General features: G+C 37.3%; 1 protein-coding gene across 3 annotated transcripts in view; it reads right to left on the reverse strand.

The window, feature by feature from the left end:
• CKAP5 (cytoskeleton associated protein 5) overlaps positions 1 to 23805 on the reverse strand; it is a 103074-nt gene that overhangs the window by 43570 nt on the left and 35699 nt on the right. For all 3 annotated transcript variants that reach the window (XM_032414044.1, XM_032414045.1, XM_032414046.1), the window contains exons 2-13: positions 22008 to 22101; positions 21101 to 21294; positions 19199 to 19405; positions 15341 to 15512; positions 14320 to 14452; positions 13761 to 13861; positions 11616 to 11729; positions 6093 to 6197; positions 3416 to 3505; positions 3137 to 3301; positions 2435 to 2563; positions 1697 to 1879 (exon numbers count right to left, since the gene is read on the reverse strand). In XM_032414044.1, coding sequence (XP_032269935.1) covers positions 1697 to 1879; positions 2435 to 2563; positions 3137 to 3301; positions 3416 to 3505; positions 6093 to 6197; positions 11616 to 11729; positions 13761 to 13861; positions 14320 to 14452; positions 15341 to 15512; positions 19199 to 19405; positions 21101 to 21294; positions 22008 to 22064 — 1650 coding nt within the window. In that variant the 5' untranslated portion in view covers positions 22065 to 22101. The remainder of the gene's footprint in view (positions 1 to 1696; positions 1880 to 2434; positions 2564 to 3136; positions 3302 to 3415; positions 3506 to 6092; positions 6198 to 11615; positions 11730 to 13760; positions 13862 to 14319; positions 14453 to 15340; positions 15513 to 19198; positions 19406 to 21100; positions 21295 to 22007; positions 22102 to 23805) is intronic.

The raw sequence follows: 23805 nt of genomic DNA on the forward strand, positions 1-23805 counted from the left end.
ATGTTATCGTGAACATAATCTAAGCATTTAAGGTGTAGTTAGCCAAAACGAAAATGCTGGTTTTTTTAATCAAATGAAAACCTCCAATACTTGCCAGTTCATATCAGCAGTATGATTTTGGTGGTTTGTAATAACAACCTGATAGAGATTTCATTGTTTTCTGGCCCTAAAAATAGAAAATTCTATACTCTTTGATTAACCAGAACACCTCTTCTGGATCCTTTCCTATAATAAATAGCACTCTCTGTATAGAGAGGTACTTCGAATAACAAATCTCCTACTTTTCTTTTCTTTTTTTTTTTTAACAGACATGTATGTTTATTGGCTTAATAGGGCATACTGGTAGTAAGTCTTTTCAAAAGAAGAATGAAGCAGGTTGCTCCCCCACTTTTTTTTTTTTTTTAAAGGATTCTTTCTAAGAGGGGCGCCTGGGTGGCTCAGTCGTTAAGCCTCTGCCTTCGGCTCAGGTCATGATCCCAGGGTCCTGGGATCGAGCCCCACATCGGGCTCCCTGCTTAGCGGGAAGCCTGTTTCTCCCTCTCCCACTCCCCCTGCTTGTGTTCTCTCTCTCGCTGTGTCTCTCTCTGTCAAACAAATAAATAAAATCTTAAAAAAAAAAAAAAAAGGATTTTTTTTAAGAGAGAGCTGTCCAGCATGGCAGGGTTCAGCAAGATAAGAAAAGGCCTTAAGGTACTGTGCCCAGGTCACTGTCCAGACAGGCAACAGCTGGTGAGACAGAAGGGAACGGCTGCCAACCCTGCGTGAGAATGCTGAAGAAATGGCATAATATGAATATGAAAGTACATAGACTATAGTTCGAGACACCTGGGTCCAAATCCCAGTTCTGCAAAGCTAGCCATTCGCCAAATGTATGCCCAGTTCCTGCTGTCTGCCAGAATCTTGTCTGTGCATACGGGACTGAGCAGTGACAAGATCTTTATCCTTTAAAGTTTACGATATGGTGTGTGGTGACAGAGTAAATAAACAAGTGAACAATAAAAATACCAGAGTGAGTTGTAAGAGCATGTGCAGAATATTTAACCTTGCTGAGCCTCACTTTCCCTTTCCGGAAAAATGGGAATCACAAAACACTTATTTCAAGAGTTGTTTCATGATTAAATGAGATTATTTAGGTAAAACACTTCCCAAAGTGATGCTTTATTAAATACCAGTTCTCTCCCCTAACTTCATACTGGGGTTCAGGATGGGGAAAGGAATAAACTTTCTGCATCTATAGTAGATAACTTCATGCTTCAGAGAGTCCACAGGATAAGTGTTCTCTAAAAGAATGCCATATTCACCTTTAGGCATTTCCCTCTTCTACGCTTGTACAAAGGTACAAGACCTTGACTGGTAAGTAGACTTGGTGACGTGATTTAGCAGCATTATCAGCAAAATGACCAAGGTGGTATTATTGTTAAGTGCCCTGCCACATTTTTTACTTAATGATACTTTAAGATCCCTCAAAATGTGCTCCTGTACATTCATTACCATTTTTAGCTCTATTAAAGTTTACTTAACCAAATGTATTATTGGAATACTCTTTGTTGATGGATGTTCTGCTATATTTTCAATGTGGTAATGAGTTCATTTCTCAAATGAAATCATATTGGAAGGACAACCACGAACCTGAGATTCAGATCCTGCCTTACTAAATTCTAACTTTTAAACCATATTTTCCAACTCATCTATTAACCTTAGTAGCAGGTGCTTTTTTTAAGGGTCCTGGTTTGGGTGCTGAAATGTCCTTTGTGTCCTTATCTCCTGCAGCCCCTGAAGTGGCAGTCCTTCCGGGAACAGGCTTGGATTCCTTCTTATCAGCGGCTAGTCCAGCTTTCTTACCATGTACCAGCTCTACTTTTTCTGAACATTCTTTGATCTAGAGAATGAAATTGAGATGAACATCAATTAAGCCCAGCTCTGAAATATAATCACTACATTAGTACTTAATAAGTCACCTAAACCACAAAAATACGAGAATTCAGAAAGTTTCCTTTTCAGCAAAAATAAATTATCCACTTTCTTATATTTTATTTCTACACAAATTAAAATTATAATAAACATACAGCCACATTTTTGATAGAAAACATTCATATTTAGAAAGGTAATTTTCCAGATATTAGAAACAAATTTATCTTAAAACATTCTTTTTACCTCCTCTATAGACTGATCACTCAGCTTTATTTTTTTTTGTTTTTTATAATTTGAAAGCTATTTCGACTCATATCACCACTGTAGCTTCAAATGAAATTTAAATCCTCAGAAGCTATGTTTTCACACTCCAGGCCTGAACTACCAGTGGCAAATGAAATAACTTTCACAAGCTGATCAGCATTTTTGTCTTCATGAAACAGACAGACAAAATCGAAACAAAATCATAATATACAGAGAGAGGATTGTTGTCCAATTTCATTATAATCTATCACTAACCCACCTTATCAAGCTTGAGTTTGTCCACATCAGCTAAGAATGGATTTACTGCTTTCTCACCCACCACTTTCAAAGCAGTACCCAATGCTTCAAATGCAGCATCTCTGACTTCAGGAGCAGAATCATTGATATGCTGTGGTCCAGAAGAAGCAAAATGATCTTAATACAAGATATTTTAGGTATTACTTATTTTAATTCAGACTGGTGATTACTGGATAAAGAACTTGCTTTTTACAGTTTACTGAAGCTAAGTGTAGCTTTCCTTTTGCCAACTAACAGTTACTCTTTCACGTATTCTTTTTGGGTAAGGAAACCTCTGGTAATCCATTCAGCAAATAAGTGCTTCCTTTTCCTCCTACCCTCTATTTAAAATGCCTCATATGCAAATGATCTTCAAAGACTCCAAACTGTATGCCTGTGTGCTTGGCCAGATCCAAGAGAACACCAGTATATGGGCCAAATAAGAAACAAAATGTTTAGCAGTTAGTGGAATCATAAAGCTAACTTGTACTTTTCTTTGAGAACAGGAGCACAGAGTACAAGAATTTGGATTCAGTTTCCACAGCTACAGAGGGTCTGCTCCTCAAAAGACCATAATCTACTGAAATCTGAAAGTCAATTAGTCATGGTTCATAATTAATATGGGGAAAAAAAAAATCTTCCCTAAGTATAAAAAGTTCCCCCAATTCCAAAGAGAAGTCTATACCTTAAGTAGCGCAGCACAAAAGGGCTTTAGCAAGCTCTTTGGCAGGGTAGAAGCAGTGCAGTGGCGGAAGCTTCTTGCAATGAAAAGAGATGTCTGCTGCTTGATGGTTGGATTTTTATTATCCATGACTGCTAAAACATCCTCACTGATGTTTTGTAGTGTGGTCTTTAGAAAAGAAAACATGGTCAGTGAGCTTTTCTCAACTGTAAGAATAATCAAAATATTACACTGACAAAATTTACTGTAGACACAAATGCAAACTCATTGTTGTCCACTTACAGTGAGGAAGATTGCATCAATTGCCTCCTGCAGGGCTTGTACCACTTGAGGCTTCTTCTCTTTGAATTTTTCCAAAATGGTTGGCACAACCTGTAAAAGCGAAGAGCTTTTTGTTTGCTGGCAACAAAAATGAACGAGGTCCTGACATGCCACATGAATGAACCTTGAAAATATGCCAAATCAAAAAAGCCAGTCCATAAAGGGCCACATAACGTAGGATCCATTTAAATGATTCTACAAAATGTCAAATCCACACAGACAGAAGTAGATTAGTGGCTGCCAGCAGGGAGTGGTTGCTAATGGGTAGAGGGGTTTTCTGGGGGGTGATGAAAATGTTCTGGAATTAGATGGTCATGATAGTTCCACAACCTTGTGAATATATTAAAACCACTTAATTATACATTTTAAGAGGGTGAATTTTATAGTTTACATGTAAGTTATATCTCAATAAAGCCGTTCTTAAACAATGTTTGGTGCTACAGAAACAAAGTGAACATCTAAGTTGGATAAAAAGTCATTTCCTTTCTTGAAGGGCACAAGGATCTTATGCCAGAACAATGAAGGGTTCCCATTCTGCACCTTGGTAGCAGTGCTTCTCAACTCTTTTTCTGCATCTACATCTTAATGCAACCATATAACCATTTCTATCAGTAACATCTCTTATTAGACAAAAAGATTCTCAACTAGGTGGATTTAGGATAGGGGAACAGGTATAACATATAATTTTCCTTCCCACCTAAGATTCTGATATATTTCACCAGACTGGGATGTCTCCCACCCCTTTATTACACTAAGAAAAAGAACTAGTACTAAAAATCATAGCAATTTTGATCAGAAGGATATCCTCTTATTCAAGTACTAAGTTTAGATCAATAAAGTTGGAATTTTATAATTTTTATCTTATAAACCATCTGTGATTCATAAAATATTTATTGAATACTTAATTTACCTATTGAGTGCCAGGCACTGTGCTAGCAGGCAAATTAAAGTTGTCTTTTAAGGTCCAAAAGATACAGCAAAGCTCAAAGGCATCCAAAAAACTTTTTTTAAGATTTCACAGAAGTGATAGAGACCAGAAGGAATATAGTTTCCGTGGAGAAATTTTTATAAAAGACTTTTTAATACTAGGAGTTAGTTATAAACTTGAAAATCAAGATGTTTTAATGGTTATAAAGCTAAAGTTCACTTTTATATGTATTTTATGAAAAAGATAGCTTATAAATAGCTAAAGAAAATAAACCTGAACGATTAACATGCTTGACATCAAATATTGTACATGATAGTTTTAAGGGGGGTGGGGTGATACTCCAAACTATAAGCTTTGTAACTTTAAGCTGCATAACAAAATGTCACAAAGCCAGAATCAGAACTCGAACTGGGCCAGGTAATCATCTGACTAGGATTTAGTAAATTAAAATGTACCTTAAAAATTGTTTTCTAGGTTAAAAGTTATTAAGACAAAAGTATATTCTTTTTTTAAAAAAGTATGCTAATAAGTAACACAAAACTGACCAAAAGCTAATTAACACACTGATTGCATATATACATACAAGTATTGCATAATAAATATTATTGCTATAAAATATTGTTTATAGTTTTATTCCAATTCATAATTTACATGTCTAAGGGTTTTATGGACCCATATTTTTATTTCCCTGGTAACAAGTTAGTCATGACTTATTTTTATTTGGTAGCGTATTTTTTTTCAGTTAAGTTCTCTGAAATTATTTTTAATGCTATGAGTAAGCAAGCTCCAAATACCGTAACTGAGCTTAGACATTAACTTCACAACATAAAACTGACACATGACTACAAACTAGCTTCTAAAGTCATTCTAGGTAATCAAATGATCAAATGGCTAGCAAGTTCAACTCTAAAGTTTAGTATGGTCAATTTCCAGGATGCTGCGCCATTCTAAGTAATTCAGACCAGATTCCGAGGCCAATTGACAAATGCCACAGTTAAAGAAAACATCTCAATTTATTAAAACTGTTACCAAACTTGAGTGCTCCAGTCACATTTCTTAGAATAAATTAAACTGATACACCAAGAGGCTAATCTATATAAAACGTTTCAAGTATATAAGTAAATTAATTATATTTTGAATAGGAAAACACTAAAGGGGCGCCTGGGTGGCTCAGTCGTTAAGCGTCTACCTTCAGCTCAGGCCATGATCCCAGGGTCCTGAGATTGAGCCCCGCATCTGGCTCCCTGCTTGGCGGGAAGCCTGCTTCTCCCTCTCCCACTCCCCCTACTTGTGTTCCCTCTCTCGCTGTGTCTCTCTCTGTCAAATAAATAAAATCTAAAAAAAAAAAAAGAAAGAAAGAAAACACTAAAAATACGTTTTATATATTCATCTCACTTCTGGTTTTATACTGCCTTTCCTACTTTCATAACCACTCTCTTGAGTGGTTATCACAAGTTTCATTTCATCCTGTTATACTGCATATAATCTTATAAGAACAAAGCAAAATATTAATAAGTAAGTAATAAGCAAATCAACTCAACTAAGTATTTAGGCCATGTACCCAATTTTCTATATAAAGCTAATGAATTTAGTTATAACCAACATCTTTACTGAAATGTTGTGAGGGGTTATGCTCAATATTATAAAGCAAGCAAGTCTGCCACTCATGTTAACGTTGTTGATTTGTATCTAAAAAGGAGTGTTACTCACATGTCCTGCATATTGTCCAAATTTCTTCCTTAGCCCAACAGCCAGGCCAGTAAGACATTTTGCTGCCAAAGCCACCAACATGACATTGGTGTCCTTTCCAACAACCTACAAAAAGGGGGGAAGAAAGGAAAACAAAAACAGTCACAACTCTGTAGAAGGGAACTGAAAATGTATTCTTAAAAGAACTCTGCAAGCTGTTATGCTAATGGATAGCCAATTCTGTTTCCTACAAAAGAGGAAAAATTCTTCCTTGACAATATCAAATTTGAGGGTGTCCTTTCATTCTGTTTAGTCTCCTGTCTTAAAGTTCTGCCAGTAACATATACACAGAACCACAACTTCAAATAGCTAACTCTCCATCAGTGGTAGTCTGGGTTGTCAGCATTGCACAACTCTGCAGGAGGGGACTCTGATAATGGCAGAGAAGCTGCAGGCCTGCTGACTTTGCTCTGGGGCAGGAAAAGCCAAAAGACAATGTATCTCAGAGGAAAGACACCACAGGGCAACAGCTCCAACGTTTATACCCAAGGAACACCAGCAGAAACTGGTATAGGTACTTTCAAGAAGTCCATGGGGACGCTAAGTCGCAAATACCATTGCAACCATTCCTCTCAGGGAGCTTCTGGCCTTGTGGCTGCCATTTTAGATACCTAATGATCGTCAAGTGTGCATTTAGAGTCTTCTAGCAGAGTTTCCAGCATTATTTATACCACCACCCTCCTTTCACTCTTTACTCTTTTCCCAGGTAGAAGTAATGCTTCCATTCCACCTTGGATTTATTTAGTCCCTAAGATCTTGTATTCCATAAGTAGAATGCTTCCTTCCAGATTCCCTGAATTAAACAACCCCTAATGTAGAGCATGCAAGGAAGTTCTAGATGGACTTTCATGCACTCCCTAAGTGCTAAGGAGTAATGATTAAGAGGCAAGATTAACATTTATTATTATTTTTTTAATGTTTTATTTATTTATTCATGAGAGTCAGAGAGAGAGAGAGAGAGAGAGAGGCAGAGGCAGAGGGAGAAGCAGGCTCCCCAATGAGCAGGGAGCCCAATGCGGGGCTTGTTCCCAGGACCCTGGGATCACGACCTGAGCCAAAGGCAGACGCTTAACCATCTGAGCCACCCAGGCCCCAAGATTAACATTTATTAAAAACAAATGAATGTCATAATTTTATAGGTGCTTTATAATCCTTATTTCATTTAATTTTTCAACCAAAACCCTTTAAACTAGGTAATATTATCAAATTTTGCAGATTTCAGAAATTAAATATAGATTCCTTGCTCAAGGTCAGAGCTAGCAAATGTGATGTGATGTGATTTAAACGCAGCTCTGTTTTGACTCCAAAGCTTTTGCTTTCTTTACTAAAGCATATTTACACTGTAAATTCATGTTACGGCAAATCCATTTTTCTTATGAGAAGATGAGATCAGGTCCTAATAAACATTTTGTTAAATCCTTTACTATAAATCCATAGAGAAAAAACTTCCATTCAGTTCTGTATTAAACTCACTACTGGCATTTATAAATGTTTGGATGCTCTTTTTTTAACCAAAAGAACTTACAGGAATTATTTAGATGGCAGACTTCATATTTAGCATATAAATGTATATTCTAGGGATGGTCATCAAAAACATGCCAGACCCCATTCTAAGAAATCTTAGTTCAATGAAGAACAGCTCTCCCTATCCACCATTAGAGCAATAACCAGTGGGAGCTGAACCCTAGACACTAATGGTCCTGATGGAAAGTCCTGAAGAGGACCTTGTGAACCTATTATAGTTCAAGATGGTGAAGGATTGAATGAACTTATAGGTGAGTGATGGACTAGGCCTATCTGCCTTCAACACTCATTGTCAAACATCGTAGTTTGATTAAACAGGTTGTTCTAAATTGGGAAATGGGAGTGGGGAAGGTGGAGAAGTGTTTATTTTTAAGAAAAATAGCATATGACTCCATTCCAGATTTGAAAATCTCCATGACTCTGTTCTAGACTAGGGAAAGGAAGCTTTAGCTCACAAAGTTAATTTAACCTAAATAATGGGAAATATCCTATAATTAAAAGTGCTGTCACTTCTCCCATAAATCTAGGCCTACAAAATAATTTTAAGCACAGTTGATCCTTGAACAATGTGAGGGTTAGGGACACTGACCCCCCTCCCCCCCGTGTAGTCAAAAATCCACATACAGCTTTTGACTCCCCCAAAACTTAATTACAACTACAGAAGCCTTTCTGATAACATAAACAGTTGATGAACACATATTTTGTATATGTATTATATTCTATAGTCTTATGATAAAGTTAGCTGGAGAAAAGAAAATATTATTAAGAAAATGACAAGAAAGGGGCGCCTGGGTGGCTCAGTCGTTAAGCGTCTGCCTTCGGCTCAGGTCATGATCCCAGGGTCCTGGGATCGAGCCCCACATGGGCTCCCTGCTTGGCGGGGGGGCCTGCTTCTCCCTCTCTAACTCCCCCTGCTTGTGTTCCCTCTCTCGCTGTTGTCTCTGTCAAATAAATAAATAAAATCTTAAAAAAAAAAAAATCACAAGAAAAAAAAGAAAATCACAAGGAAAGTACATTTACAGTACTGTTCTGTATTTATTGAAAAAAAATCCACGTGTAAATTGACCATGCAGTTCAAACTTGTGTTGTTCAAGGGTCAGCTGTAATTATCAATTAGTATTTATTTTCAACTAGTAATGTAAGCGACTAGTTAATAGTAACCAAAACAAAAACACTGTTGACATAGTCAGAAGTCAATGAAATCCACCATGTTTAGAAAACTATGATGAATATAAGCAGTAAGGGGGGAAATGTAGAAAGACCAAGTGAAAAAAAAAGGTTAATACCACAAAAAAAGCTAGCAAGCGTATATAATAAAATACCTTGAAGACCCAAACCTTAATCTAAAGATTAAAAAAATATATGTATCTACCAGCATCCATAGGTAATTAGCCAAGTCAAAGAAGCTATTGGGGGGGGGGAGGTAGGGTAAGGGGTAGGGGAAAAAGTATCTTATAAATGAAAGAACTATAACCTGTGAAAACAGGAAAGCCCACAAAATATGTTAAGTCATGTGACAACTTGAAAGAAGACACCTGAAGAAATAATTTCAGGAATACTGAAAGGAATTTCAAAATGAGTAGTTCGCATTACTTGTATTAAAGGCAAAAAAACTGGGATTACTTGATATAGACAACAGAGAGAGAAGAGACCATTTATGGAGGGATGAGGGATCGGTCTGTAGCCTATTCAGTCTCATTCTTTTCCATTTCCTCATTTCCCCATTTTTGACAGATCTCTGTTAAGTCAACATAATATGGAGATGAAGTTTGTGTTTACATGCAAGTAAAATCACATAAAAAATTTTAAAATGCCTTGTTCCTGGTTTATTTATACAACCGAAATTAACTTTTCATTGTTTTAAATATTTTAGCCACAAAATTAAAATTTTTACTTGTTTGTAAGCCTTTAATCGCCCCCCACTCCACCATATGAAGAGGGAGAAGTTTCTCACACAAATCTATTGTCTATGTCTACCCAAATATAAAATCCATGATCCTCTCTGTAAAGAATACAGCGAGAGAGTATATTTATATTCAAATGCCAATGGAAATCACAGAACAGTATTTATTTGAACAGCTAATATCCTAAGAAAATGCATGTGGAGAACATCAATTAATAGTGTATCATTAGATAAGAAAAAAATAAAAATTTTTATCTGAGGCACTGAGAATTCAGGGACAAGTAATAAGATTACAGATAAAAATGATATGCTGGAATTTAGAGAGAATCTGAAGTTCTCAATGCCACTAGAATCTCATTTCCCTCTCTTAGTGCCTTTCTACCCTTTCTCTTTCCTCCCATGCTCCAGGTTGGTGAAATCTTTTCCCTCTGGGCAATTCCCTTCTAATTAATCTTGCCTGGGTTTGGGGCTCTTCAAGATTGGAAGACTGAGGACTAAACAAGATTGGGAAAAATCATACCTCTGCCTCCAAATCTCACTTGGAGGAAAGCATGGGAAGCTGACTATGAGAAAACATAGCCCATCCTCGTTACTCACAGATTTCATATTTGTGAATTCACCTACTTGTTAACATTTATTTAGAACCCCCGAATCAATACTCACATCACTCTCCTAGTCATTCACGGACAAGCACAGAGCTGTGAAAACTCTGAGCTGCCTGGTGTGCACATTCCCAGCTGAGAATGAACAAAGCAACACTCTGCCTTCTTCTTTCAGCTCTCATACTGTAAACAAGTATCTTTTTCATGATCTGTTTAGTGCTGCATTTCTTTTTCTTTCTTTTTTTCTTTTCATTTTTGTGATTTTTGTTGGTGCTTTCACTGTTTAAAATGGCCCCCAAGTATAGTGCTGAAGTGCTGTCTAGTGTTCCTAAGCGCAAAAAGGCCTGACACAGAAATTATGTGTTAGATAAGCTTTGTTCAGGCATGAGTTATAGTGCTGTTGGCCAGGAGTTCAGTGTTAATGCATCAATAATATATATTAAATGAGACCTCTTCAAATAGAATAAAACAAGTTATATATCGACTGATTGATGAAAATGTTGAGACCAAAGAGTTGCAGGACCCCACCCCTGTGTTTTCTTAGGAGCAATTGGGTCAAGTATTCGCTAATTCAGTGTTGTAATGGCTTTAGAGAAGATACCCACTATGAATAATGAGAATTACTGTACCTATATGTGCATATAACTAAAGATTAACCACCCCCCCCACCATTCTAATCCTCTGTAATTTCAGGCTGAAGAAGCAAATTAAAGTTTTCTCTATTCAAGAACACGTCTTTAGAGTTTGTTCTTAAACTCTTTAACTCTATTCACAGTATTTGATCTATACTTTCAGATTTTATGAAAAGCCACTACATACAAATTCATCAACCAGCAGCAACCCCAAAGGAGTATTTTCTAAAAGCATTTCTTTCTTATTCAGCACTTGCCTGCTTTATGATGACCACACATCCTTCACTTTACACGCAGATATACAAGGTGGCATAATTTTCTATCTAATGGGAAAATACTCTTCATATTTAACACCTGTCCCATTAAATAGAGCCAATTTAAATAGTTCATCCTATAGAACTATAAAACTAGAATATCTGGGGCGCCTGGGTGGCTCAGATGGTTAAGCGTCTGCCTTCGGCTCAGGTCATGATCCCAGGGTCCTGGTATCAAGTCCCGCATCAGGTTCTCTGCTCCTTGGGAGCCTGCTTCTCCCTCTGCCTCTCTCTGTCTCTCATGAATAAATAAATAAAATCTTTTAAAAAAATAAAATAAAATAAAACTAGAATATCTGGTTCTACATCACCAAGCCCCTCTTTTTCTGGAGGTTTGTGTATGCTACCAGACAGCATAAAGCAAAATGATAATCAACAAAGACTGAAAACCAATCCCTCCAAACTAACCTAGGACAATCGTTTTAAACAATCCTTTACAAGGGTATGGCGAGAAACTCAAAGGCCTGGCCTATTGTCCGCTTACCAGTGTTGACACTCTTCTCACTTACCTTCTTTAATGCTTTGACTAAATCTGCATAATCGCCTGCTTCCAGTTTGGGGTTTTTCACTAGTACTTCTACAGCCTCCAGAGCTTCTTTCCTCTCTTGCCATTTTTTTGCCTCCTGCAAGGCACGGAATGAGTCACTTGTAGGCAGAAATTAGGAGGCAAAATAAAAAAATAAAAGTATTTCTTGCACTCCTAATTCAAAGATATATCATTATTTTTTGTTTACAGAAACTTTTTTCTAAAGCTGGTTAAAAAACAAAGCTGCAAAACTGTGCAGCCCATCAGAATGTTTTGCTCATATACATAAAATTTTGTCCATACATAATAAGTGTTTTCACAACATTTCATAACCCTAAAGTTCTGTAAGTAAAAGAACGGGATGCCATAGACTTCCTTCTCATTTTCTAGGCAAATGTTAGTAAGCAAGTACTAAACAGGAAACACTGCTAGAAAGTGTTTCTAGGATATCTCATAGTACAACTACAGGCGAAAGGAATTCCCATACTGACAATATTAAAAAGACCAGAAAAAGACAATCACATAACCAACCACCAAAACTGCTCTAATCTTAGAGATCAGTTTTAGACATTGGTGGTACAATGCTAATTGTTCTGTTTTATGGCCATAAAGTAGAAAATACTTCACTAGAGATCAAGCAATCGTTCAAAAATTTTGCACACCCACTATTTGAAAGAACTGGGGATATAACGAAGACGACAAACTCGCCACCCTGGGGAAGATCACAGTGCGATTTAATTTATCAAGTATTTGTTAATCCGAAGTCAATGGAGGACTGAAGCAGCTTGCTGGCAAAGCTAGGAAGATCTGCAATAAATAACTACTAGGTCATGGCCACTATGAGAAGGGAAGTACAGGCTGCTTTGGAATTACAGCAAGACGACTTAATCTACTTTAGGCTGACAGGTAGGATCTCCCCTAAAAAGTGATCCTTAAGGTGAGATGTAGAGGATGAAGAAGTATTATGGGGTGAATTGGGAGAATGTTATAGGCAGAAAGAACAGCATATATATATATATATTTTTTTTTTTTTTTTTTAAGATTTTATTTATTTATTTGAGAGAGAGAGAATGAGAGAGAGAGCACATGAGAGGGGGGAGGGTCAGAGCGAGAAGCAGACTCCCTGACGAGCCGGGAGCCCGATGCGGGACTCGATCCCGGGACTCCAGGATCATGACCTGAGCCGAAGGCAGTCGCTTAACCAACTGAGCCACCCAGGCGCCCCAAGAACAGCATATATTAAGGTCCAGAGCTTGTTGGGGGCGGCGAATGTGGCATGTATGATACAAAGAGTTCAGGATGACAGGGGCACGGAGTGACAGCAATTACAGAAGGTAAGGCTGCAAGGTAAGCAGGGGCCTCAAAGGTGCCTTAGGTGGCCTCGATGGCTATAGGATGATTTCAGACATCACATTAAACTCATGGAAGCCACTGGAAGGATTTCAGTGAGGCAGTGATATGGGAAGATTTTTATTTTCAAAAATGACAGCTTTGATTATATTGGGAAATGTGATGGGAAGGAGACAAGAACAGAGACAGGGAGTCTTACAAGAAGACTACCATGGCATGTGGGACAAGAGATGATGGTGGTGGTTGGGATAAGACTGTTTCTTCTTTGGGGATAACTGTGTCTCTTGGGGTACACTTAGCACAGTCTGGAGACATTTTTGGTTATCAGACTTGAGGAATGGTATTACTGATATCTGGTGGGTCAATGCTAGAGATGCTGCTAAACATCCTACAGTGCACAGGAGAGTCCCCCAAAACCAAGAATTATCTGGAAAAAAATGTCAATAGTGCCAACGTCAAGGAACCCTGGGGTAAAGTAGTGGCAGTGGGATGGAGAAAAGATGAATCTGACAGATATTTAAAGGTAAAACCAGAGAGACAATGAGGAAAAAGAAGTCAGGAATAATGTTCTGGGTTTTGGTAAGATGTGTTAAAAGAAAGTGCTATTGTAGGTATACACACGCAGCAGTATGAGAACAAAGCAGCAACTGATTCACTCTACTAGGGAAGATATGGGGTGCAAAGGGGTATACCAGGAAAAGGGCTCAGCAGAACAATCTAATTATAATCAAGGAATTATTTAAAATGAAATAAATGAAAGAAGGTTACCATTACTTACAATTTTGTCATAAAAGTCTTTGGGAAGTTTGGAAAGAATTTCTACCGCTTCCAAAAGCTCATAAGCATCTATCTGTGGCACCTCATCACCATCGTCACCACCTTCCAGGAGAAAAACAAAACAAACCTTAAAAATGGATGGAAGGTTTTTACTTATCAAATAGTTATCACTCCTTTCACACCCTGATGAAATCTTGATATAGAAGGAATTAGTTATTAATGCTATAAACAATTGATATTGTATTAAATGGCAGTCCTACAAAATGTGCTTAGTAAACATAGGTTTTTTTTTTTTTTAAGATTTTATTTATTTATTTATTTGAGAGAGAAAGAGCAAGAGAGGGAACACAAGCAGGGGGAGTGGGAGAAGGAGAAGCAGGCTTCCCGCTAAGCAGGGAGCCCGATGTGGGGGCTTGATCCCAGGACCCCAGGGTCATGACCTGAGCCGAAGGCAGATGCTTAATGACTGAGCCACCCAGGTGCCCCTGTAAACATAGGTTCTTGAGGTAGGGCCTGTTCTTGTTAATTTTCATAGAAACCAGTGTTTAAAACTGGCTTACCTCCCTCAGCATCGCCACCAGCTGACTGTTGCTGTTCCAATTTAGCTTCTAGTTCTTGTTGGGAACGCAGAAATCGACTGGGTTTAGGAGTACCTGTTGGCAATTTAACCCATTCTTCTTCTAGTTCTTTCAACTACAAATATCATAAAATATTTTTAAAAACATACCTACATCCTCATCCTTAGAGAACATACTTAACATTTATATTTACTAACATCAGAAACCAATTTCTTATTTATGTGGTTCTAACAGGGCAAAAAGAAAAGATACATTTAAAGTGTATACATTGGAAAAAATGAAAAAGAAGAAACAAGAGAGACAGACAAACCATAAGAGACTTTTAATCTTAGGAAACAGGGTTTCTGGAGGGGAGGTTTCTGAGGGTTTCTGGAGGGGAGAAGGGTCGGGGGATGGGATAACAGGTGATGGACATTGAGGAGGGTATGTGTTGTAACGAGCACTGGGTATTATATAAGACTGATGAATCACAGACCTGTACCCCTGAAACAAATAATACATTATATGTTAATTAACTGAATTTAAATTAAAAAAAATAAATATACATTTGGTAACATAAATCAAACTGACATATTTACTACTGAAGATGTATGTCTAAGCACTTAGAAAAAAGAATAAAATTCACTTTTTAGGACACTCATTAGTTCATGAATTCAGATATATTTGTATCAGATAAAGTCTCTAAAACCAACTGTAACAAAAAACAGATAAAATGCATGTTGTCCAAACAGATACTAAGTCCTGCCACCCAATAGCATTATAAAGGGATCTTTTAAATTACTATAGACTCAACACTGACATACTGGAATCACTGAATGTATGGTATTTAACTTGAGAGGACAAAATAAAATCAGAGACAGCTATGCTCAGAAGAAAAAAAAATCAAATTATTTCAAAACTAAGAACAAAAATAATTATTTGTAAGCACAGAATATCAACAACAGGAAAGAAACACCTTTATATTAGTCTTATGCAAAGACAACCAAAAAACTTTGTGCCTCACCTGGACAGAGTTTATATTTTGTAATGGGGGTCTCAGAGCATCCCGAATCCATCTGTAAATCTCCACAGCAATTAGTTTTGCTTCATCTCGAACAGCTTTTTCTCGAGATTCAAAGAGTTTTGGCAACACTTTGATAATTGGCTTAAGCAAGATGATTTTGGAACCAAATTCACTAGAAGTAAAACATTGGGGGAAAAAAAAACTCGTCAACATGCAATATATTTGGGTAGTGTTAGTTTTCATTCACTCAAATGTAGTTCTGTACTTATTATATACTAATAGTTGAGATTTTTTAAGGCAGAAAAAAAAAAAGGAGTTCCTAACATCTCTGTTTAGATATCACTCTTCTAAGAGTGTTATTTAATGTCTAGGGTCCAGAATATAAAAATCTTAAAACTAACCTTCCAGGTAACCAGATTAGGGATAATTCAAATCTATAAAGGACCAAACTTGTGTAACATCTTAAATATATATGTATATACATATAAAAGCTTAAAAACATAAATCAGGGGCGCCTGGGTGGCTCAGTCGTTAAGCGTCTGCCTTCGGCTCAGGTCGTGATCCCAGGGTCCTGGGATCGAGCCCCGCATCGGGCTCCCTGCTCGGCGGGAAGCCTGCTTCTCCCTCTCCCACTCCCCCTGCTTGTGTTCCCCTCTCTCACTGGGTCTCTCTCTGTCAAATAAATAAATAAAATCTTTAAAAAATAAAAAAAATAAAAAAAATAAAAACATAAATCAGTTTATACATATTTAGATGAGTGAAATCTACTTGCAGTAAGTTGTTTTTTTTTTTTTTTTTAAAGATTTTATTTATTTATTTGACAGAGAGAGACACAGTGAGAGAGGGAACACAAGCAGGGGGACGGGCAGAGGGAGACGCAGGCTTCCTGTGGAGCAGGGAGCCCGATGCGGGGCTTGATCCCAGGACCCTGGGATCATGACCTGAGCCAAAGGCAGATGCTTAATGACTGAGCCACCCAGGCACCCCTACTTGCAGTAAGTTTTTAATAGTTCTTACAATTAAGGTGGTTCACTCAACTTGACAGATCACTAATCCTGGCAGCATGTTTCATTCCTGACGTCAAAGCTTATCACCTACAACTCCAGGCAACCTAAATCTCTCTTTGCTTCAGTTTTTCATGGGGAAAACAGTTGCATTCTGACTTCTTTTAAAAAGGTAGCACATTTAACCTTATATATTTGTCACATTTTATATTTTTAAGTTTCCTAACTGGCCAAATTTAGCTTTCTGAGTCACTGCTAACATTTCTGCATAACAAATTCAGGAGCAAGAGGGATTCAGTTATGAAACAACACTGACATTTTTGTAGTAGAACTCATATACACTTGACCCTTGAACATCACAGGTTCAAATTGTGTGGGTCCACTCAAACATGGATGTTTTACAGTACAGTACTATAAATGTCTTTTCTCTTCCTTTGATTTTAATAACATTTTCTTCTCTCTAGCTTACTTTGTTATATATAAGGATACAGTATATAATAGAGATAATATACAAAATATGTTAATCGACTGTTTGTTATCTCTAAGGCTTCCAGTCAACAGTAGGCTATTGGTAGTTAGGTTTTGGGGAAGTCGAAATTTATACACAGATTTTTGACTGCATGGGGGCTGGCTCCCATAACCCCTGTGTTGTTCAAGGGTCAACTCATTTATCTATTATTTATTTATCTAATGTGTATAAATTTATCTCCTGTACACAAATGCAACAAAAATTTTTAGTAATAGCTACTGACATATTCCAATAGGTTAGAGGAGACAGAAAATACTCTCCTTCAGAAATGATATTTAAAAAGATACGTGGTATGTAAATAGTTTAAATACAGATATCATAACATGAAAATAAACAAGATGATCTCCAAGATTTCCTTTAAAATACCCTTTATTTTAATAGAAAAGAACATTTTAACTTGGCTTAGTTGACCTTTAATTAAGACTATAGGAAAAATAAGAACTTAGGGTTATGAAACAGGGCACTCAGCACTGTGCCTGAAGAACCTAACATTTGGGATCTCGGAGTCTTCCTTTACATTACCAGATTTGTTTCATCCGATTTTTTTGTTTCACTATCCGGGCCTACCGAAAGATGTAAGAAAAACCTACAGAATAGGTCCACATGGAAAACAGATTAACAAAACAAAACCTCATCTTGATACTAAACATATTACTATAGAAAACCACATATGGGGGGTGCCTGGGTGGCTCAGTCAGTTAAGCATCTGCCTCTGCCTTTGGCTCATGATCTCAGGGTCCTGGGATTGAGCCCCGAGTTGGGCTCCCTGCTCAGCGGGAAGTCTTCTTCTCCCTCTCCCTTTACCCCTCCCCCTGCTCATGCTCTCTCTCTCAAATAAATAAAATCTTTAAAGGCTGATTATAGCATAATACATGTTTTTATTAAGAGATCCATTACTGGGGTGCCTGGGTGGCTCAGTTGTTTAGCGTCTGCCTTCAGCTCAGGTCATGATCCCGGAGTCCTGGGATCGAGCCCCACATTGGGCTCCCTGCTCAGCGGGAAGCCTGCTTCTCCCTCTCCTACCTCCCCTGCTTGGGTTCCCTTTCTAGCTGTCTGTCAGATAAATAAAATCTTTAAAAAAAAAAAAAAAAAAAAAAAAGAGAGAGAGAGATCCATTACTAAGGACAGAACATATCTACAGAGATAAGCACAGTCTTTAAATTTTTTTTAGATTTTATTTTTAAGTAGCCCCAACCCCAAGATCAAGAGTCGTATGCTCCACCAACTAAGCCAGCCAGGCACCCTGAGACAAGCATAGTCTTGATAACCAAGTTAATTCAATAAATTTCTAAGATGATAGATTGAGCACACTACTCATAAAAACTACTACTCATAAGAACACACCTACTATACTATACTAGGCTTGAAATGAGGAAAAATTTATTACACAAGAATCTAAGTGAAAGTCAAATTTTATAAATTTTATAAAAGAACTTCATGAACCAAGCGAAAGACAATGTAAAAGTTTAAGACTTATAAATTGAGGATCATTTAACAAAATTTAGGAATTTTGATATTTCCATGTAAGATAAACACCAAAGGAAGCATTTTCTCTAAGTAGGTCATACACAAAATTGCAAGCGAGCTGAGTTGGGATGATTGTCACTGCCATAGGCCACACATTTAGGATTTCACTAGAGCTGCTTTCTAAAGTTTCTCATGTGGATAGTAATGGGGACAGGATATCAGATTAGAAGGACTGCCAAATCAGAACAAACTAGTGGTTTGTCTAATTCAGATTTCCATACCAAATGACAGCCACTTGTTCCTGAAAAAGATCTCATTCATGAAAAACTTCACTGCCAAACAACAAGAAATTCTAGCACTGAAAATAACTTATTTCATAAGAGTAAAAGTTATTTTCTATTTGCTATTGCTGTGCTTCTGTTTAAAGGCATATAGTATTTACTTCTACTTTACTAAAAAGGCATCTAAACAAAGGTCTGCTTTAGTAAATAAACAGTCTTCAGCCAACATTTCAAAGTACATAAATATGCTTGAGGATAACAAGAGGACTGCTTAAATATCCTGAGGAGCGCTTTTCCACGAAAAAGCCAATTCCTAATTTGAAAACAGGTCAGACATCTCCCCTGCTCATCTTCATTAGAAGGGGATTTAGAAAAAATAACTATGTAACACCAGCTGAAGGCTAAAATCACTGAATAGAAAGCGCCACACTTGAGGAATGACTAGCTCTCCCAGGTCAATTTTCCTGGTTAGTGTGGCACGCCAAGTCCAGTCCAGCAGTTTTCATTTCTGTTTAAGCCAGGAACTCAAATTCAACTGAGATATTCTAGTTCACAAAACTAAAGCAACAAGTCTTACCTTAAGGCTTTCCTCAGTGTCTCTATGCAGGCCACTACAATCTTGGGGTTCTTGTTGTCCAGGCCTTTTAGGAGCTCTTCTTGCACAGCCTCTCCTTTCTCAATCTCTATGTACATTAGACAAATCTCAATGCCTAGCTCCTTGGCTTTGGCTTTGGGTTGGTTGAACACTTTACTTACGACACCCGATACAACTTCACCTGTGGTTCTGTAATACAGAGTACAAACAACCACCACCACACACAAAACACACTTTAGTAGAAAGAGCTGGAAAAGGTCATGGGGGGGAGGGGGAAACACGACAAATACTTTTTAAAATGCTTAGAAATAAAGTAAATGAGTCTCTAATTTTTTAATTTATGTTCAAGAAAGACATGAAAGACAAACTTACGCAAATAAAAGTATAAGACATGTCACACCAGGCAATGACACAGAACCATATTTTCTCTTTATAAATGTAGAAAATACAAGTAAGAAAGCAAAAATCCCTTGACATCCCATTACCCAGAGAAAGCTACTTTCAACTATTTGGTATCCATCCTTCCAGATTTATCTCTCTATATGCATGGACAGATACATAGATAGATATACATACAGATATATTTTAAAAAATAGGATTACAGAGTTCTTGCTTTTTTGAAAAATTTTTAAAAGGTCATTTTAAACATTTCTTGGAATAAGAGAATTTCTTCACGGAGGGAATGGGTATGTACCTTTAATAACAAAAGGCTGCTCCTGATTCCTTGGCAAGATTTTACAGTAACTGTACTACTACTTTGAGTCTCTTCTAAATTAAATAAAACCTGTACCATTGGAAATCAGAGGAATTGAGTGGGTTTGGACTACATGTATTTGTCAAAAAAGTTTATGGTATCAGAAGAAAAATGCAATTTAAAAAAAAAGCAATGTTCTCAGGGCGCCTAGGTGGCTCAGTCGTTAGGCGTCTGCCTTTGGCTCAAGTCGTGATCCCGAGGTCCTGGGATCGAGCCCCGCATTGGGCTCCCTGCTCTGCGGGAAGCCTGCTTCTCCCTCTGCCACTCCCCCTGCTTGTGTTCCCCCTCTCGCTGTGTCTGTCAAATAAATAAATAAAATCTTTAAAAAAATAAAATAAAATAAAGCAATGTTCTCACTAATGGCAAGGGAAACTCAGTGATGCTGGTAACAAAACTGTCAGGTTAATGATTATCTTTATTGGTATAATCTTTGAAGTAAGTCAAGTATATATTTTCTTGTGCAATTAAGTTGAGGGTTCCCCCCCTTTTTTTTTATGGAGGGCTCCTTTCAATGACATCAAGACTAGCATTAGAAAACCAGGTTTCTGAGGTATGGGAGAGTGGGTGATTAGAAACCTGGATCATCTGCAGCTCAAGTCAAACTGGCCAGGAGTCACAGAGGTTGTTTAGTTAGCAACATCTCTCCTAAGAGACAAAAATGCCTAATCACCACAGAGAAAAAGATGTGTTTCTCAGATCACCTTGCTGGGAAGCCTTGTAGAAAGAGATTTTTGTAATACCCAAATGCTTTCCACTGGAATTCTGATAATTCCTTTGCTAACACCCTCAAGTTTCTTCTAAAAGTTACTAGAGGTTTTCCCTCTGGTTTAAAGTTAATTCCCACACAAAAGGCTCAAAAGGAAACTCACTTGCTCATCAAACCTTAAGGCACGGTTTTCAAGATTTTGTTTCTAATTTGCTCCTCTTTAGAGATCTCATGTACCATTTAGATTTCTGAGAGTAGATAAGAACCAAATGAAAAACAAGTACCAAGGAGCTATGAAAGTAAGAAAATTAATATCTTCTAAAAGTGCTAATAACTAAGGACAGCGATCCACAAATATACACAAATTAATCGATGCAGCACCAGACAAGGGTTTTACCAGAAGAGTTGGAAGGAAACAACTTACTTTCCTGCTACATGGGCATTTTCAACATAAACAAGTGCAGCTTCTAATCCTTTCAACTGAACCACTGCATTGGAATCAGTCACAAACTTTTTGATCAGTCCTAAAAATTTGGACCATTCTGGGCTCTTTTCATCCTTTATTTTCTGGAAGATCTTCAGGGCCTCTTCATACCCACTTAACCTTGCTTTCCAGAGCTAAAAGAAAAGTATTTTGAAACAAAACACAATTTAATGATATTATTATCTACTGTTAATTGGGGATGGGGAGATGACTACCCTATACCAGGTAATTTGAATAAAGGACCCCATAATTAGAACAAAAAAGTTTAAGAGTTTTCAAAGAAGATTAGCTTATAAACTTTTTCTTGTAAGTGTTTAATATTTGCGATATTCTTCCAAGGCCATCTAGAATTCCTAACACTATAAACATATCTCACTTTGTATCCAAGTATTAGCATTTCCTTTTTTGTAATATGTAACTTACAATTAAAGATGCAACTTATAATCAAAGATGTAATGATTCAAAAATGAGATATCAGGGGCACCCAGCTGGCTCAGGCAGTTAAGCGGCCATGTGACTCCTGATTTCAGCTCAGGTCACGATCTTGGGGTTGTGAGATCAAGCCCCACATCAGGCTCTGCGATCAGCAAGGAATCTGCTTGAGATTCTCCCCTCTCTCTCCCTCTGCACCTCCCCCCACTCACTTGAGCACACACGCTCTCTCTCTTTCAAATAAATAAAATCTTTTTTAAAAAATGAGAAATCATACTATTGTCTAATCTCCAAAGCATGTTGTTTCTCAGTTGTATTGTGTAATCATCAGGCAGCTCTACACTGTACCATAGAGTGTAAAGTGCTGACTAAATAAGCCAATGACACTGAAATCTGAGTTCCAGGAAAGTCTTACCTTGTGTTCACATTTCTGATCAACCGGCAATTTCATCCACTCACTGTCATCTCCCATTGTGCTTCCAGTTTCTCCTCAGAATTAAGAGTAATTCCTGGTCAAACAAATTGGTAACTAGTTAAGTCTAGCAATCAAGCAGTCTTGTAAGACAAAATGAATTTACTGAGATTATTATTTTATCATGTATGCCCCAATAAGAGTAAAAAAGCTCATTCTTTGGTCAAATGCCCATTTAATTCTATTAATAGAACATTTAAAAAGTGGAAGAAAAAAAGTTAACCAAAAAAATCTAAATGAGGGGCACCCTGGCTGGCTTAGCCAGTAGAGCATGTGACTATTGATCTCAGGGTTGTGAGTTCAAGCCCCATGTTGGGCGTAGAGCTTACTTAAGTAAACAAACAATCAAAATTTAAAAAAAGTCTAAATGAATCTAGAGGGGACAGATATTTGTTTAAAAAAAATGGCACATCAGGGGTGCCTAGGTGGCTTGGTCGGTTAAGTGGCTGCCTTCGGCTCAGGTCATGATCCTGGGGTCCTGGGATCGAGCCCCAGGTCCGGCTCCCTGCTCAGCAGAGAGCCTGCTTCTCCCTCTCCCTCTGCCTGCCACTCTGCCTACTTGTGCTCTCTATCTCTCTGTCAAATAAATAAAATCTTTGAAAAAAAATAAAAATTTAAACTAAAAATTTAAAAAATTTAAAAAATGGTGCATTTGGCTGGCTCAGTCAGAAGAGCATGCAACTCTTGATCTCGGGGTTGTGAGTTCAAGCCCCACGGTGGGTGTAGAGACTACTTAAATAAATAAAAAAAAAAAAAAAAAAAAAGACGCTTACATATTTTCCCAAATGGGAACTTCCTAGGTACATAACAAAGCCAGGATAAAACTGAAGAGCTGAGCTACCTGGCCTTTAAAAGGGCAAGAAAAGAGTTTCAAAGAAAGTCATACATATAAATGTTAACCTAAAATTCCTTTAGAAAATAATCAATATGGAAAAATCTCAGTGTTACCCAGCTCTCTATCTAATTCTGGTAAATACGACTCTAGAAAGTATCACTACATAAACTAGTAAAAAAATTAAACCCTTGAATGAACCATCCTTTATAAACTTTGTTATCATTTTTAGTTAGGTTTATAGTCAACATTCCTTTACCAACTTTATGCTATTCATTTAGATAACACCTTTTTTTCTGATTATAAAAGTAATGTATGTCAACTGCAGAAAATCTGGAAGGTAGACAAAATATGAAGGAAGTATTAAAAAACAATTTTACCACCAATTATTAACTAATCACTGAAGTGTATATCCACTTGAATCCTTCCAGAGTTTTTTCTTTTCTTTTTAAGATTTATTTATTTACTTGGGGGGCAGGGAGAGAGGGAAAGAGAAACTTTAGTAGACTCTGTGCTCTGCACAGAGCCCCATGCAGAGCTGGATCTTATGACCCTGAGATCAAGATCTGAGCCCAAACCAAGAGTCCAAGGCTTAACCAACTGTGCCACCCAGGTGCCCCTAGAGTTTTTTCAATGAACATGCAATGTATAAACTATATGAAAGAGACAGGGATAATCCTCTTATAATCTTTTTCTCATATAGCCACATTTTCCCATGTTTGAGAACATGATGTTTAAAGGCTACATAGCACTCCATTTTATAAATATACCAAAATTAAACAATCTTAACATTGGACATTTAGATTGTTTCCAATTTTTCAGTATTATATATAATATAGAAGGGATCCTGCTCATCTCTCCATCCCCAGTCTCAGTCTGACATAAAATACACCTTCAATAAATATTTAA

The sequence above is a fragment of the Phoca vitulina genome, unplaced genomic scaffold (assembly GCF_004348235.1).
Source record: "Phoca vitulina isolate PV1807 unplaced genomic scaffold, GSC_HSeal_1.0 scaffold16, whole genome shotgun sequence".
Lineage (NCBI taxonomy): Eukaryota > Metazoa > Chordata > Mammalia > Carnivora > Phocidae > Phoca > Phoca vitulina.